The sequence below is a fragment of the Lepus europaeus genome, chromosome 6 (assembly GCF_033115175.1).
Source record: "Lepus europaeus isolate LE1 chromosome 6, mLepTim1.pri, whole genome shotgun sequence".
In the NCBI taxonomy this organism is placed as follows: Eukaryota; Metazoa; Chordata; class Mammalia; order Lagomorpha; family Leporidae; genus Lepus; species Lepus europaeus.
The window spans coordinates 121,320,642-121,338,363 of NC_084832.1; the positions used below are offsets into that span (position 1 = coordinate 121,320,642).

At 49.4% G+C, this 17,722-nt stretch overlaps 1 protein-coding gene across 4 annotated transcripts in view; it reads right to left on the minus strand.

The window, feature by feature from the left end:
• Positions 1 to 17,722, minus strand: part of TMTC1 (transmembrane O-mannosyltransferase targeting cadherins 1) — a 243,968-nt gene that overhangs the window by 5,542 nt on the left and 220,704 nt on the right. For 3 of the 4 annotated variants that reach the window (XM_062195022.1, XM_062195020.1, XM_062195023.1), the window contains 6 exons: positions 12,713 to 12,815; positions 10,110 to 10,245; positions 9,446 to 9,590; positions 7,518 to 7,655; positions 6,391 to 6,513; positions 3,976 to 4,053 (listed from right to left, as the gene is read on the minus strand). In XM_062195022.1, the coding sequence (XP_062051006.1) occupies positions 3,976 to 4,053; positions 6,391 to 6,513; positions 7,518 to 7,655; positions 9,446 to 9,590; positions 10,110 to 10,245; positions 12,713 to 12,815 (723 nt within the window). Of the gene's footprint in view, positions 1 to 51; positions 1,553 to 3,975; positions 4,054 to 6,390; positions 6,514 to 7,517; positions 7,656 to 9,445; positions 9,591 to 10,109; positions 10,246 to 12,712; positions 12,816 to 17,722 lie in introns of those variants that run through there. The other variant, XM_062195021.1, reaches the window with a different exon arrangement.

Here is a 17,722-nt window from a genome sequence, read left to right on the forward strand (position 1 = left end):
GAGAAGGAGAAAGAACACTTAGGTCTCTCACGGCAAGGGCAGCCAAAGAAACCCACTCTCTGCCCCTGCGCTCAGAAGGAAGCCCTGCCTCCGTGTCTCTAGGGGTGAGTTCATCCTAGCTCCTTGGCATTTGCTTTAAAGACCTGAGCAGCTGCAGAAGCTGAAGAAAGCACATTACACTGCAAAGGGAAATGGCAGGAATTCTGTGCAGGGCATAAGGCTAATCACGCCGTGTCCTCAAAGGCTTAGCATGGTTCCTTTGTCATCACATGTGACTACAGCCACACACCCTTGTCATTAGCACAGAGAGACTGCAGGAGGGAAGGGAAGTTGACAGACACACACACAGTGGAACCAGAGAGACAGACACTCAGAGGAGGGAGAGGGGAGGAAGGAGAGGAGTGTTTGATGAATTTAGATAATCCTTTCTATCTGTCCACCAGTGCTGTGAGTTCATCTAAACTTAAAATCTTAGAGCAGCTTTTGCCTACAGTAGATTTACACAATGAGGATGACTGCTAAGAATACAAAGTCAAATGTATCCACTCTGCCAGGTGTGTGGCCATCAATGTCTACTAGCCGGGTACTCTCAGCATAGGAGGGAAGATGCATGATCCCTAACCCATCAAACACACCCGTCCCCACCCTCTGTAGCTTCATCCACTTTGATGAATGACTCCTAACAATAACCACGCGTGCCTGGTCCCAGGCAAATCAGTGACAACCATCAGCTTCCTCCAGTACTTTTCCTGCTACATTAAGTACTACACTTCCCTTCTTTGTTCCAATCTCTTTCAGATCTGTGTCCTATAAAGATTGTTAGAGTTTTCCCCTTTCCAAAAACAGGATCTTGCTCTGCCTCAGTCTTAGTTACACCACCCATGTAAATGAGCACCTGTGATTCTTTTAAATTTCCAGGGCAATTAAATCTCTACCTCTTGGAGTGCCAGTACCAACCAGAAATTAGCCACTAACATTTACTGAATGCAGAACTCTCTTCCAAAGGAGTTAACATTTGTCAACAGCTCTGACACTCCCTGGCACACAGGGAGGGCTCAAGAGAATACTGACACTGTTGTTAAAGCAAACGCGCATCCCGGCTATTCAAAATATTACTGGAGAAAGGGGGAGTGGAAATGATTGAAGAACAAAATGTACACTGGATCCCAGGTGCTGACATGTCCAATGAAGGAAAGGCCTCCTGATTATTATCATCACAGATTCTGATAACAGTCTACACAGGTCTCTGAACAAGGGGGAACTTGGGTTGGGTACTCTGAATTCTTGTGTTTTCAACGGAAGCCTTTATCTTCCAAGGCTCCTGGTTTGATTGAACTTGGCACAGGCATGCCGACAGCTGTGCATCTGGGGCTTTCGCTGGGTGCTCTCAGGAGACACATCTGCTGTAGTTGATGCTGAACTTGTTCTTGCAGGGGCGACTCTGAATTTAGGGCTCAGCGTGCTGTCCTGCCGTCTTTTCCTCAGATCACACGATTTCTCCTTGTTTCCCAGAATACTTTGTTCATTTTCTCACTCTCCATTCATTCTTTGCCTGATTGAACCAGAAACGTTAGTTTCCTAAAAAAAAGTTATGCTCCTATCCCTTGAGGGCAATGTTGCGAATTCCCCACATGCTAGGTAGCCTATTTGATTTATCCAGTTTCTAGCACTGTGCTAATGGGAGCCACTAGCCACGCATGGCTGGTTAAATCTAAATCTGTTAGAGTTCATTAAGAATTCAGTTCCTCAGTGTAGGAGCCACATTTCAAGAGCTCACACGTGGCAAGTGTCTAGTGCAGATACAGAATTGCTCTGATTACGGAAATTTCTACTAGAAAGTGAGACTGTCGAAAATGCCCATCACTGTCAGAGGACAAAACTGAAGATGATACCCTGTGATATGACCTGGTTACTGGACCTCTCTGACGACAAGGAATGTATTACAGCTTCTCAGACAGCCCATCCCATCTCATCTAAATCTTCATCAGACGTGCTCCATGGGCCTGGACGCCAGTCTGGAGCACCTAGCCTGGAGTCTTGGCTCTGCTCCAGGCTCCCGCTTCTTGCTGACGTGCGCCCTAGGAGACAGCGGGGATGGCTCCCATATGGGAGACCTGCACTGAGTTCTCCACCCTGGGTCTGGTCTAACCTCGTCCCAGTCATTGGTCACTGGGGGCATCTGGGGAGTGAACCAACAGACAAGAACTCTACATTTTTGTCTCTCAAATAAACAAATGAAAACAATGTATTAGAAGTTGAGCAACCCTAATCCAAAATCCAAAATGCTCTAATATCTAAAAAAGCCAATCAATTTTAAAAGATTTATTTATTTATTTGAAAGTCAGAGTTACAGACCAGAGGGAGAGATACAAAGAGAGAAGTCTGCTGGTTCACTCCCCAGAGGACCCAAACGGCTGCAAATGAGTCAGGATGGAGGCAGGAGCCAGGAGTGATCCACCTGACTTGAAAATTTAGCCCTTACTCCTTGGTACCCTGATTTCCTTCCACTCTTTTTTTCCCTCCAAAGCACTTATCACTATGTGACATGTTCCATGCATGTATGTATGTATGATGTGTGCTGTGTGCATTTATTTATCACCTGCCTCCCACTAGTCAAGCGTGAGCTCCATGAGCACAGGGATATTGTTCTTGTCTGCTCACTGCTGCAGCCCCAGGGCCGTGGAGGGCACCGGGCACACAGGCTGCGTCCCATCAGTGTCAGAGAAATGAATTAAAGGATGGATGCCAAGTTTACGGGTACGCTGGTTGGTTACACGGGTACACTGGTTGGTTTTTATCTAAAGAAGAAAGCTACCCAGAGGGAGCTCCATCCCTTTCTTCTTTAGATAAAAAGGCCCAACCATGCTTTGTTTTTCAGTAAAATGTTAGGGAACAAAGAAACAAGAAAATAACACAGGCTTCCCAACATATCCAGAGGTTCTGCACCCATGGAGTCCACCAAGCACGGACCAAAACCAAACTGCACCTGGCCATTATTCATTACAAAATACTGTCTATACAATACAATGTAATAACCACGTCCATAGCATCTACATTGTATTAGCTGTTAGGAGGAATCCACAAATGATCTAAAGTCTATGAGAGGACTCCACTGGTCATATGCAAATAACTATGCCAGCTTACGTAAGGGACTTGGGTATCTACAGAGTTTGTATGGATACCGAGGTACAATTAAAGTAAATGAATATGCTAACACACTGAAATTTTAAATGGAGAGTAACATTTTAAAGTACTAGAAGTGACATTTTAGTTTTGACAGTGAGTTGAACTGCGAGGAAAATAAGCCACTGCAAGTTCCAACAAGGATTTAGTTCACATGAACACATTCTGTTTGCTGTCTGATATTCTCTTAACTACATGCAATTTTGTTTATGATTAATAAAATCATGGATTCTAATTTATACGGAATTCATTTATTTTAAAAATTTATTTGAGAAGCACACACACAATGAGGAGGGATAGAAAAAGAAAGAGACAGAGAGAGAGAGGGAGGGAGGGAGGGAGGGAGAAACTGACAAGGTAGAGAAAACTCATTGTCTGGTTCACTCTCGAAACACTCTCATTGGCTGGGGCAGGGCTGAGCTAGGGCTGAATCCAGGAGCTGGAACTCAACCTGGGTCTTCCAGGCAGGTGACAGGAACCTGGGGTCTGTCTTAGCAGGAAACTGGAGTCTGCACCTGGAACCAGGAATCTCTCAGGTATTCCGATGTGAGATGTGCGCTTCTTCCACGGGAGGCTAACTGCCCACCCCTAGAAGTATGCTTAAATGCTTCATGATATTCACTAACGAGATAACATAAGGTGACCAGAACCTGTGCTAACCGCACCTTTAAACATCTCTGTCTGTGACATTCAACTGATTCCAAAGAGGAGCACAGGCCTCCAGTCCTTGGAGAAAGGAGGAGGAGGAACCCCCAGGAGAGCCCCTCCCCGGGGAGCAAACAGGTGTCCTACCTGGATGTGCTGGATGCCCCCCATGTTCATCCATGCCTGCGCCTGATCCGGGTTCAGCTCCACAGCTGCCTTGTAGCTCTAAACCGGAAGAGACAGCTCCAGGTTAGGAAGTGCGAGGTCCCCGGATGGCAGACACTGCTTCTCTGCTCTGGGATGGCGCAAATGTTCATCACAGAGAAACCAGCCGCTGCCAGTTGCCAGCACACTCCCGGTTTATCTCTGTTTTTTACCAAAGGTGGGGATTCTGAAAGGGTAGGACTTCCCTGCAGAGCTAACCTTGGGACTGGAAGAGCCTCCGAATGCCTGCAGGGCTGCCAAGTGCCTGCTGTCACACAGCTCCATTTTCCACTGGCCTTGCCCTACCAGACATCCGTGCTTTCTGCGGGTGCTAAGAAAAAATTTCCATACTAACAGAATCTTGAGGTGGCTTTCAAAATGGCTTAACTGTACTATAGCACCCTAGCTCCCACAGTACCACTGACCTGAATACTCAGCTTTTGCTTAACTTGTTGAAACAGGCTGCCTGACTCTTCTCCAAGGCCATCTCTTTTACTATGTTTTACTAGGGGAGAACTCTAACCCTTAGAAAGTCTTCCTTTTTCTTCTGTCACCAGCAGGGCTTTCAAATGTTTAAGAAGTTCCTCATCTCTCAGGTATAATCTTCTGTCTCGGTAATATGTATCCTGGTAAATGTGATGTCCGTGAGGTCTATTTTTAATATACTACACGGTGCTTTGCATCAAAGTTATGCCCGCCCTTAAGACTTCATTTTAAAAACGGTCACCAGAAATGAACTCCAGGGCTAACAAGGTTGCCTTTAATGACAAAACAAAGCATCAGCACACATAGTTTAATGTTCCTTGTTACTTTCATTAGCAAGGCTATAACCAAACAGATCTACCAAGTAAAATCTAGTCCATTTGCCTTTATTTGAGTTTAAGGGAATAGAAGCAAATGGTAAGAAACCAAACTTAAAAAAAAAAAAAAAACCTGCTTAAATAAACTTGAAGGTGCCTTTCTTGGATTGGTCTGTATCAACAGAGTTGGCAAAACAGTATAGACGTTAAGAGCTACCGTCAAGTCCTGGCTCCGTCTCTGAAGGTCAGCGTGACCTTGAGCGGGATTCACGACCTCCGAGCCTCTGAGGACAGAAGTATAAAGTGATGACGGAGCCCATGCCCTTCTCATGTCAGTGCTGTGAGTATCACACGGGCTACTCAGTTCACTCACTCACACACAGGCACACTCACACACTTCAGCGGCTCTGAACAGCCGGGGGCCCGACTGCTGCTCTTCCTAAATCCAGCCGCTCAACAACAATTATTTCATCCCCGACCAAGCAACTAGAAAATGCTGTCAATACAACGCATTAAGATACAGAGAGCTACAGATATCATATTCACGGTTTGATTATTAATAACTTTGAAGTCACATAACAAAAATGTAGGTGGAGGTTATGTTCACCATGCAGAGACAAACCCACACGTTCTGAGATAAACGCTCACAGCTTCTCACAGCAAATCCTACCACGTCTGCTCCTATCCTGAGGGTTCACGCTCCAAATACTCAGGTGAGCTTTCTTTAGGCAGGCTTTCCAACCTTACTCGTTCCTGTTTGCTCTTCAGCACAATTCTATCACTTGAGATTTTAGTTTTCCCACATGTAATTAAACATAATTTTAGAACTTCGTAAATTCCAGTTGGTGCTATTATCAGCTAAAGGATAAAACACGGCCTTTCTGTAATATTTCCACACATGCTTGCACATGCCTGCATGATTTCAAACTGTATATAGTTTTTTTTTTTTTTTTTGAAAGCTGGGGATTTTGAACAACTGTAAGGTGCAAGACACTGTTTTAAACCAGAGAAGGAGCAATAGGGAAAGCCCAAGGTAGGAAGGCAGATCCTGCAGAGTGGGAAGAGGAGCAGAAGGGATTGACGGGGAGGGTGGGGACCCAGCGATATGACACAGGACATCTTCCTATGACTGCAGCCTCAGGGAGACAGCACGTGCTTCCAGAATCCGGAAGAATGAGGGCCCTTGGAGCAAGGGTAGTCAGGAGGGCTTCCTGGGGGAGGAGGACAAAGACTGAGCAGGCGAGCGAGAAGCTGCTGAAGCGGGAAGGTTCCAGCACCCATGCAAACTCCCCAGACCAGCCCTGCTGCCATTACAGGGCCCTGCAGGCAGACAGGGACAAAGAGAGAGGGCAAAGCTAGTCTCAGAGCAAACTGCGCATGCTTTGAACATCAGGTGGGATGTGGTGGTGTGGGAGATCGCGCGGAGGTCAAAAGCCACAGGAAACAGAACCGTCCAACGATAAGCCAGGCCATCGGAACATCAACTCCACACACGTGCCAAGCTGTGTCCCCTGACGCAACTTAGTGGCATACTTGGCTTTTTGTTTTTTTTCTTTACCTCGAAAGCTTTGTCCAGAAGGTTCTGCTCTCGCAGCTGGTTTCCCTTGGTGAAGAACAGCTCGGAAACGACGTGGGGGTCCTTCGGTTTCAGCTGCAGCGCCCTGTCTATGGCGTCCAGGGCCTATGGAGAGGGGACAGCCACACAGCACAGGTGCAGGTGAGCGAGGCAATGACTCTGCCCTTTGTGTATGAGCATGTGGGCCGCGTGCTGATCAAGGCACCTGCCATTCTGTCTGCCGCTGTCTGACAATCAGTGCTCCTCACAAGCTCACAGCCCTGGGGCCCAGCCTTGCCATTTACAGAGCGGGGACAAGAGATGGTCCCCACACACCTTTCAGGGCACCTGTCTCCCTGGACCATTCCAACTGCCTCCTCTGGGGTTCCTGCTGCTGCCCTGCATAGCCACACACAGCCTCGAAGCACGAATCTGATCAGTCCCTCTTAAAACCCCACGTCTTCTCCGGAGAGAAGAAAGAAAACCCTTGGCTGGCCCCAAGCCCTTCAGGGCCCCATCCCACAGGTGCATATCACTGCCCTCCTGTTCCTCAGATAGGCCTCTCCCTGCTGCCACAGGGCCACTCCCCGCCTCCTGCCAACCAGAGACAGGCACATGGCAGGTAAGTTCATGAACCTACAAGCCAAGTGACTCTCACCAACGGTCAACAGGTGCTGACTGCACCCCGGAGCGGCCTTGTAGGCACAGTATGAGAAATCCTTGGGACGATACAAGGATGCTTCAAGAAGTTCACAGTAACTCAGTGCCAAACAATTTCTGAGATGCACGCCTACCTGTATTTCACAACACTTATTTCCCAGGAGAGATGTAGAGACCCCTTGTAAATGAGAAAGGAACGCGGGAAGGGATGAAACACGGAAGCGCTGCTGTTAACGTGGCTGGCTGAAAACAAGCTGATGGACACCACAGTCTTGGGAGCAAGCATGGGCCGGCAGTGTGCTATGGCAAGGCAGAACCTTAACAGTGCAGACGCTACCATGAAAAGCTCCCACCAGACAGGATACGGCACCCGATGACTGTCCAAACATCCTGGCCTCGCAGGGTGCCAACTGGACCCACCACTTCCCGCCCGAGAACCCCATCAAGCCCACCAGGGCCCCTGTCCCCACCTTGGCGTGGTGCTCCTGCTTGCTGTAGATGGCCGACAAGAGGCGGTAGCATTCCAGGCACCCACTGTCCTCTTCCACAATGTGCGTGGTCATCCTTTCGGCTTCTCTCGTCTGACCCATCACGGCCAAAACCTGGGCCTGCAAAAACCACAGGGACTTGGGCTTGGCAGAGCTCGGCACGGCCTCACCCAACCAACCCCTGGCCTGGGAGTGCTCAGTAGATGCTCCCGATGAGAGCGCTCAGCGTCTGCTCAGAGGCTCACGGAAGACGCTGTGCTACCCTGGTTCATGGGTTTTAATTTTTCACTGGCTGCGTCTTTACTGAGGGATATGCGTGCCTCTGTGCAGACGGTGGAACAACAAAGATGCTCAGGGAAGTGGCTGTGCCTTGAACAAAAGCTTCACTCAGCATCTCAGAAGACAGATAACTGCTGTGCTGTCGGCAGAGCGGAGAGATCGCAAGTCTGATTTGTTGTTCATCTCGGGAAAAGGAAGAGCAGAGACCCAAACACTGAATTGCTGTGCCGGGGGCACAGCAGGTAAAGCCGCCGCCTGCAGTGCTGGCATCCCGTATGGGAGTCAGTTCAAGTCCTGGCTGCTCCACTTCTGATCCAGCTCCCTGCTAATGGCCTGGGAATGCAATGGAAGATGGTCCAGGTGCTTGGGCCCCTGCCCCTGTATGGGAGACCTGGAAAAAAAGCTCCTGGATTCTGGCTTTGGCCTGGCCCAGCCCCAGCCATTGCAGCCATTTGGGAGTAGATCAGCAGATGGAAGACATCTCTTTTCTCTGTCTCTTCAATCTTTCAAATAAATAAATAAACTTATTAAAAAACATTGTTGGTGGTGCTATGAATCTTCCTGAATTTGTAAACTGTAATGCACTGATGATAGAAATGTCCTCACTCTTAAGAACTACAGGGGACTTCAGTAAGTTCACAGAACCTTGAGTTAAAAATGGACTGTGGTGCAAAAGAACAAAAAATAAATAAATAAATAAAAATCCACACCCAGTCTTTTCATAATACATGTTTTCTAGGAAATTTCAAAAAAAAAAGTTTATTGATTTATTTATTTGTTTGGAAGTCAGAGTTAACAGAGAGGGAGGGAGAGACATGGAGAGATCTTCCATCTGCTGGGTCACTCCTCCAAAGAGCCACAACACAAAGTGCTGGGCCAGGCCCAAGCTGGGAACCAGGAGCTTATCAGGAACCCGGGCAGTGGAGACGGTGTCTGCTGGCTTCCAGGATGTGCTAGCAGCAAGCTGGAGCTGGAGGGGAGCCGACGGGACCTGAACCAGCGCTCGTACACGGGACGCGGCCACGCCAAGCCACAGCTTACCCTGCTGCGCCACAACGCTGCCCCTGCACGAGCTCCTTAAGTCCCTCCCAAATGCAGAGATCTTAAAACACTTCTGTACTAAAACACACTTAATGATTCCATTTCCATAAACTTTTCAGAGTATTCTCATATATGTGGAAGTATTTAGAAAAGAGAGGGACATCAGACCTTTAACTACCTCTTATGGTTCAGAGAAAAATAACATGTACCATGTACTAACACCAGGCATATGCACACACACTAATGTAAGTATGCACGTGTACATATACATATGCACAGAGGTATACATACCAGGGACAGTGATAAACACATCAAAATGTTAAACTCTGTCTAACTACGGCAACAGGGTACATGGAAGTCTTTTACTCTTCTAGCAACATTTTTCTGAGTCTGACTCAATCCCCAACAAAGGATTTCACGCATCACTGGTGTGTATGTCTTCGGTGAACGCATGTGACTTTGGCCACATGGATATTCGAGCAGCGGACGCCATAGCACTCCTGCACCAAGGCCGAGACCTGGACAACAGCCCCCGACCCTGCACGCTGTGCTACCATTTCCAGCGCCTGTTCCCTCGCCCCAGAACTCACCAGCGCCAGGCGGAGCTCCCTCTGAGAAGGCTGAAGGGCTGCAGCTTCCCGGTACACCTGCAACGCCTCTTCGTAGCGGCCGGTGTTGTAATAGAGCGCGCCCAAAGGGGACAGTATCTCAGCTCGGCGTGCCACCTGCAGGGCGCTGCGTGGGGAGAAAGGTGAGTTGACACTTCTCTTCCAACAGGCGCATTTCCATGGGTCTATGCTTCGATGTGACAGGACAGGCCATGGTTGAGTCCCCACCGCAACACAGTGCTTGTTTTTATATCAAGAACAAAGTTGCAACAACAGATCAGGTGCAACCCCTGGGCTGAGCCTCAGCTGTTTCTATTCACAATGACAAACAGCCTTATCCTGAGACTTTCAACTATCCCGGATTTGAAATTACTACCTGTGGTGTGGGTTGCTGTCCATAGAGTCCCCAGACAATGGGCTAGCTTAAGTGGCCACTAAACTCCAACCATGGCTTAGCAGCCTGCTCTAACCAGTCAGGAAGGCGGGAAGATGTCCCTAATTGAGAAAACACCCTGCACCATTGTGGGGTGCTCCCTGGGGAGCAGAACCTGTACCTCCTCATCTGGTGAACTTTGCTAGCATCCTGTAGGCACGAGTGCCCGCAACACCTGCCGAACAGCTTAGGGAGTGAAGGGAGGAGCTGTACCGTTTGTACCAGTCTTCCGCCGCGCTGTTCTCTCCGAGTGACCTGTACAGCCGGCCCAGGTTCACCATGGCCACGTGATGACTCGGGCTCAGTTTGATCGCCTCCTGGTAATGGGCCACGGCCTTCTCCGGAGATCCTGAGACCAGAGGCGGGTTGGTGAGAACACAGCAAGCCGTGGAAGCTCCCTGACCTCTTGAATTTTTCCTGACTTCTATCGTTCATCCCCATTACGGCAGCCATGCCTTCAATTTTCAGTTTATAAATTAGGTTGCATTTTGGCTTCACTTCTTTGCTGTGCCACTGTCTAACCTTGCACCATTTTGCTACTCATTTATGCTTCCAAAGAATCTAACAATAACACAGCATAGTAACTAAATAATAGTAAGAATAAGAATAAAGCACAGTTCTCTTATTGTATTTACTATTCCCTCCAAGTAATTTCTGGTGATTACCCTGGTTAATACTATGTCCTGGGATCACCAGTGATTGCTAGTTCTCAAAGACAAAGCTGTCCCTCATTAAACAAAGACACAACCGCATAGCACAGAAAGAACACTGATCCGAAGCAAGTTCTAAGGGCCTGCCACAGCTACCGTAGAGTAGCACAGTCAGTGAGACACTGCTTTCTTTAAGTCTGCATCAGCTGGATGTTGGAGGCTTTCCTTAAAATCACACGTTTTGGGGGCTGGTGTTGTGACTCTGGTCTGTGACTCTGGCATCCCGTATCAGCACTGGCTCCAGTCCCAGCTTCTCTGCCTATGATCTGCCTCCCTGCTAATGTGCCTGGGAGAGTAGCTGCAGATAGCTGATGGACCTAGGCCCCTGACACCTATGGGAGAGACCTGAATGGACTTATAGCTCCTGGCTTCAGCTTGGCTCAGCCCTAGCCATTCCAGCCATTTGGAGAGTGAACCAGCAGATGAAAGATCTCTCTCTCTCTTTGTATCTTCTCCTCTCTCTGTTAACTCTACCTTTCAAGTAAATAAAGAACTCTTTAAAAAAATAAAATCATGGCTGGCATTGTGGCAGAGCAGGTAAAGCAGCTGCCTGTGACACTGGCATCCCATATGGGCACCGGTTCTTGTCCTGGCTGCTCCACTTCTAATCTACCTTCCTGCTAATGACCTGGGAAAAGCAGACGATGGCCCAAGTACTTGGGCCCCTGCCATCTACATGGGAAACCTGGATGAAGCTCCTGGCTCCTGCATTAAGACTCTCCAGCCCAGGGTGGAGAGTGAACCAACTGATGGAAGATCTCTTTCTGTCTCTCCCTCTCTCTTTCAAAATAAATAAACAAAATTTCTTTAAAAATAAAATTAATATTTTTGTTTACATGGCATTTGTTTCTTAGAACATCATGCCACCTTGCATTTGTACAATGCATTCTACATTTTTAAATACTTTATAAATAGTTATATGATCTTTACAGGTGTCTTTGGTATACCATTTAGCTATTAAACAAAATGATCACCTCATAGACACACATTACAAAGCACAAAACAGCAAGAGACTTGACTGTGTCCAGGGTCACTGAGAGTGAGGGGACAGTCTCTCTGGTCGGATAAAGTTCCTCGGGGATGCTCCTGCCCGGAAGCACACGGAGGTGATGTTCCACATGGAATGAAATGTTTATCACCCGGCCAGGAGTCTTCTCCCTCCCTTGCAACTTCGTTGAACACAAATTTGACCAAGATACAGTCAGAGTCCGGGCCATCAAACTGTACCATTTTTAGGGATCTGGGATGAGACTACTGATTGCAGAACCAAAAGGAAGAGGCTCAGACCAGGCCAGCACGAAGTCTCCACCGGTTTTCCTCTGAGATATTTAACTTACTATGTGGCTAATGGACCAGCAGGTGGCGCTACAGAACAATTTAACACCCAAAAGTTCCTATTTTACAAAGCAGTAGAGCTTCGACTAGCGTAGAAAATAAAAACCCTCCCATGCATTTCATATTGAACAAAAATAACTGAAACTCAGTGTTAGTGCACAGCTGTTACTCTGGTTTTCAACAAGAAAGTGAGTCGCTTCTGTGTTAAACTGAAATAATGTTGTGTTACTTATCAGTATTCATGACACACCCACCGTCCACACCCTAAAGAAACCACATGAAGCCAGGGTAATCTGCAGGGCACCTGTCATGTGAGAACACTGCAGGAGTGGCCAAGGCAGATTCTGAGAGACAGGAGGAGGAAGGAACGAGGCAACACTCCCGGAAGCTTTGTGAAAATGCAGTGAGGGGAAGTTTTACCACCTGCAGGGGACAAGATTCAGGGGCAGGCCGTGGGTCACTGCAGAGGAACCCCAGATCATCCGAGGTGTGTACACCTGCACAAACGATTGTTGAAGAGAACTGGAACGTGTTACGTCATCAGGGCAACCTCCTATCACCTGGGAGCTTTCCTTAGCGACTTGATCGCAAGAGCCGGGCAGCTGGGACTGAACCCCCGCCTGCAGACTGGGACAAACAACAGCCCCCAGGTACACGGTGGTGGGAGGCCGGATGAGCCTCACTTCTGGAGGATGACCCGGTGGCCGCCATCTACTAGACACCCATGCTGTCCGATCCCCCCGGGGACACGCTCCCTCCGACGTCACGTACCAGAATCCACTAAGAACACCCCGTAGTTGTTGTGTAAGTCGGAGCTGTCCGGGCAGTTCTTGATTCCAGCCTGGTAGATCTCCTCCGCTTCCTGAAACCTCTCCTTCCAAAGACAACAAAGAAGCACGAATGAGACGGTTTCTCCAAAGCAACGAGAGGCTGACTACTGGGAGCTGGGCAAGCAGGAGGGGTTCGCGGAGCACCTGCTGCGCCACGGTCCGGGCGCCACCACACTTGGTGCTTGGCCTGCTGTCAGGCAGCAGCCACGGTGGCCAAACACCCACAGGGCTCGTCTGCGTAGAGTTCCTCCAGGGCACAAGGGTGGGGTTCGCTCAGGTGGGGTTTCTGCAAGGATCTGGACCGAAACTTGCAACGAGCCCGAACATCCGTCGGAGGAAGGAGGGGGTGCATCCAGGAATTCTCTGGATACGCATGGCCATGCATTCCCAGGGGAAGGGTTCCAGAGGCAGGAGGGGGGCTACAGGGGCAGGGAGGCCTGGGGATTTGTTTGCATACACAGCGCCCTCTCTGTCTACACTGGAGGGTGTGACAGGAGAGGCTTTGCAGGGACGTAGGAGGGCAGCACCGAGGAAGCCCGTGAAGAGCGCCTGGCCTTACCTGGTCCTCGCTGGCCATTTGCCCACTGCCTTCCACCTGCTCACCATCAGTGCTCCCTGTCCCTAGCTGTCCCTGTCCTGCAGCAGGACCCCATGTCTCCCTGGAAGGCACACGTCCACCCCAGGGGCTGGGCCCACATCAGCTGCACATCTCCAAGCAAGGAAATCCCACCTGTGCTCACGAGCTGCTCCCCTGAACGCTCATACAGCAACCAAGTGCTGCCACCTCACGCCCTCACGGCACAGTCTGCTTTACCATTCGGAAGGTGACTCATCAAGGTGACTCGCGTCCTAAGAATTACCCCCAAGCCAGCCCCACCCTCACTCACACTGCTGCGAGAGGTGGCAGACATGATGCCCTATAAAGCACTGATCCACACTGAGAGCCTCAGAATACAGGCGTTTTCCAAAACTGGATCGCAAGGGTCTACAGCTGAGCATCCCGACACAGCACAAGGGGAGGGAGAGCGACAGGTTTCACAGAGTCCACACCTCCAGGCTGTGAATAAAAATGCGTTTGATTTCCCCCAGGCGCTGAGCAATGAGCCAAGCAGCTGATGTCTGATTCAACTCCAAAAGGCAACAGATCCACACCCTCCAGGCCACCTGTTTGAATTCACACATCCAAGCTTAGGAACCAGAGAGAGACTTGAATTTTCCAAGTGTCACTTATCTGAATGACAAATCCACAGCAAAACCTGGGAGTTGACATTGCTAACGCTATTTTTTTTTTGAGATAATATATTTTTCATTCACATCATAGTCAAAGCCTTACCGCTCCACTCAATAAAGAATTCGACAAAGACCACAGTTCAGCAGGAATATAGACAAGGGCTATAAACAATAATCCAGTGAAAAGATGTTCAAATGCACTCATAAATTTTTAAATACTGGGGCTGGCGCTGTGGTGCAGTGGGCTAACACCCTGGCCTGCAGCACTGGCATCCCATATGGGTGCCGGTACGCTGCTCCATTTCCGATCCAGCTCTCTGCTATGGCCTGGGAAAGCAGTAGAAGATGACCCAAGTCCTTGGGCACCTACATGCATCCACGTGGGAGACTGGGAAGAAGCTCCTGGCTCCTGGCTTTGGATCAGCGCAGCTCCGGCTGTTGCGGCCAACTGGGGAGTGAACCAGCGGATGGAAGACCTCCTCTCTCTCTCTCTCTCTCTCTCTCTCTCTGCCTCTCCTCTCTCTGTGTAACTCTTTCAAATACATAAATAAATCTTAAAAAAATTTTAAATACTCACAAAATCATTAGGTGTGTACTAGGTTTGTTACAAATATCTAACAATACTTTTTTTTTTTTATTTTTTGACAGGCAGAGTGGACAGTGAGAGAGAGAGAGACAGAGAGAAAGGTCTTCCTTTTGCTGTTGGTTCACCCTCCAATGGCCGCCGCGGTTGGCGCGCTGCGGCCGGCGCACCGCGCTGATCCGATGGCAGGAGCCAGGTGCTTCTCCTGGTCTCCCGTGGGGTGCAGGGCCCAAGGACTTGGGCCATCCTCCACTGCACTCCCTGGCCACAGCAGAGAGCTGGCCTGGAAGAGGGGCAACCGGGACAGGATCGGTGCCCCGACCGGGACTAGAACCTGGTGTGCCGGCGCCGCAAGGCGGAGGATTAGCCTAGTGAGCCGCGGCGCCGGCACAATACACTTTTTAACTGCCAAACTCAACAAACCGTGAAACTCTACAAGAAAGGTAAGTGAAAATCTCAAACTTTTCCCTATGGATGAAAAGCTTAATGAAGATGTTACCCACAGAAGGACTGACAACTTTGTGTGTGTGTGTGTGTATGTGTGTTAAATGAATACCAGCAAATCCTATGAAAATCCAATCAAACTGCTATTTCGAATGTGCCCCTGGATGTGTGCTCACGAATGCATTCCTTCAGCCCAGGTCACCTGCTGCTGCTGGAATGATGGAGCACAGTTGGGAGCTGGGCTCCTGCACTCGGCTACACTGGACTAGAACCCTGGGCCTACTGTTCATAGCTCTGTGACCTCACCTATGCTCTTGGGCGCCCCCAGTGGAGAAAAGGGATCATAGAGGACCAATCTCCTAGGGTCCCTGTGAGGGGTAAAACCACGTGAACCACTACTGCTTCTTGGGATTTCGGCTAAGGTCCAGTGTGAAACTCGCTTCCCACACGCTCGGCAGTCTGTCTCAGTGTCGGCTGTCCCGAGTACCATCGGCAGTACCACTGGCGCCTATATTACCATCTACATCACAGGGAGGTAGCTGATGCAAACCAGCGAGCTAGCTAATACACATCCGGCAATGGGTCAGCACGGTGAAGACGTAAGTACAAGACGGGCTGAGCCTTTGCTACCATGGCCAGAGACACCAGGACCACAGCCAGGAGGTGTTTTAGCCAACAGTTTCCAGTTCCTTTCTAAGTAACTATATCTAAGAAATAATTAATTAATCCACACATTTTTTTTCCCTTCCTTTAAAAAATCTTATTTGAGAGACAGAGACAGAATCAGACAGAGAGTGAGCGCCCGTCCACTGGTTCATTCCCTAAAGGCCCCCAAGAGCTGGGGCCCAAGCTTGGAGCCGGGAGCCCAATCCTGTTCTCCCACATGGGTGCCAGGAAGCAAATGACCTGACCCATCACCAGCTGCCTCCCGGGGTCTACACTGCAGGAAGCTGCTCTCAGACCTCACACCACGGCAGTGTGATGTGGGATGTGGGTTTCTTCATCTGCATCCTATCCACGAGGCTCAATACCCAGTGCTGTGCTTTCTTTTCATTGTTTCTTCATCCCCATGTGAGATCGGAGCCAATAAACAGGATCTTAGAAGTAATCAGAGAAAAAGCAGCCAGAACCCGGCCACACTGGGCAGTCAGCCCCAGGAACTCCTGGGCTGCCTGTGCTACATGAGCAGTGTCACCATTGGACACTGCCATGTCTGTCTTGCCGGGGCCAAACTTCCTGTCACACGGCTCTTCTGAGATACACTAACACGGTAGAGCAGAAATTTTAAAAGCGCTTATTAGAGGTCTAACAGGTGAGGCTTGTAGCAGACGAAAGGGAAACACTGACCATGACAGCTGGGAAGATGGTCAGTAGACACAGACTCACCAATGCTCTGAGCAAAAATTAGACACCTGAGTACAGAACAGGTGAGATAGCGCTGTGATTTGAATCCAACAGGGCTCCCGACTCACGCAGATGGTTCAGTCTCGAAGTCACCAACTGAATCCCACTCTTGGTGTGCAGGAGGCAGCCCTCGCAGCCTCAGGCCCACCCGTGGTTGCCCAGCGAGGTGCCTTGGGAAGGTACTTTTCTCCAGAGGATGTGGTTCTAGAAGCCAGAGTTGGGGTGAGCCCCTTGCTCAGCTCCTACACATGCTTTGCCACGGTCCAGCCTCCCCAGACAGCCGAACCCCTGGGGCCCTCCCAGCCCTCGACTGGGAGCCTTCGGTGCATAAACCCAAATAAAGCCCTCTCCTTTGTAAGTAGCTTCTCTTAGGAATGTTGCTGCAGAACCGAAAAGCTGACCGGTACAGATACTAACTCCTATCTCACAGCTACATAGGGAGTGAGAATACAACTGAGCTTCCCGTGGGCATATAAAGAAGTGGTAGCCCCTGAACACGGGCGGTAACTGTTCGTGTGGACATAAACCAGGCTGGCTGTGGCATCACAGAGAACAGCTCTGCTTCGGAACGTCCATCCATCCATCCGGTCCCTCAACAAACATCGTATGTGCATCATCCACCCACCGAGTATGTGGTACAAACAGCAGTGACTAAGACAGAACATCTCCCCCCTCGCACACAAGCGAGTGCCATCGGCACACGGAGGTGGCATTACAAGGCACGTGCCAGTGTCACAGGAGGCGCACATGGCACTTGGGAGGCTTGCCATAGTGGCACCAGACTAGGAGTGACAGAGATACTGTTAACACCTGCCACGACTCAAATGCCCAAGAATATGGATCACCATGAACTTCACCACCTACGTCCTATGATGTGTGGAAAAACATCTCTGTTGACCTGAGATTTTAAACACAGCTTTATAACCAAGCCAGGCAAGCCCAAAGGTATTTTATTCTGAAAGGAAAGAAGCAGATGCGCTCCCAGTCTCCCGTGCTGGGACGCACAGGTAAACAAGAGCTCTCGAGTGCGATTACCTTGGTACCTGACCATGGTCTATTCTTCCCTCCACCTTCTTGTTGCTCCTCAATAAGCCAAGAGATCACCGTTTTCATCCGTAATCTGTTTTCTCAGGGGGATTTACAAGCTGAGTTCAGAACTGAAATGCAATCTCCAAAGTAGCAGGCAGTAATGGGATTTGGAAGACCTGTGTGCCAGGGGCACAGCATCACACCCCTGTACACCACTTCCCCTAGGGGCATTCTCAAGGCTCTGTGAGAAATGTCTTCCAC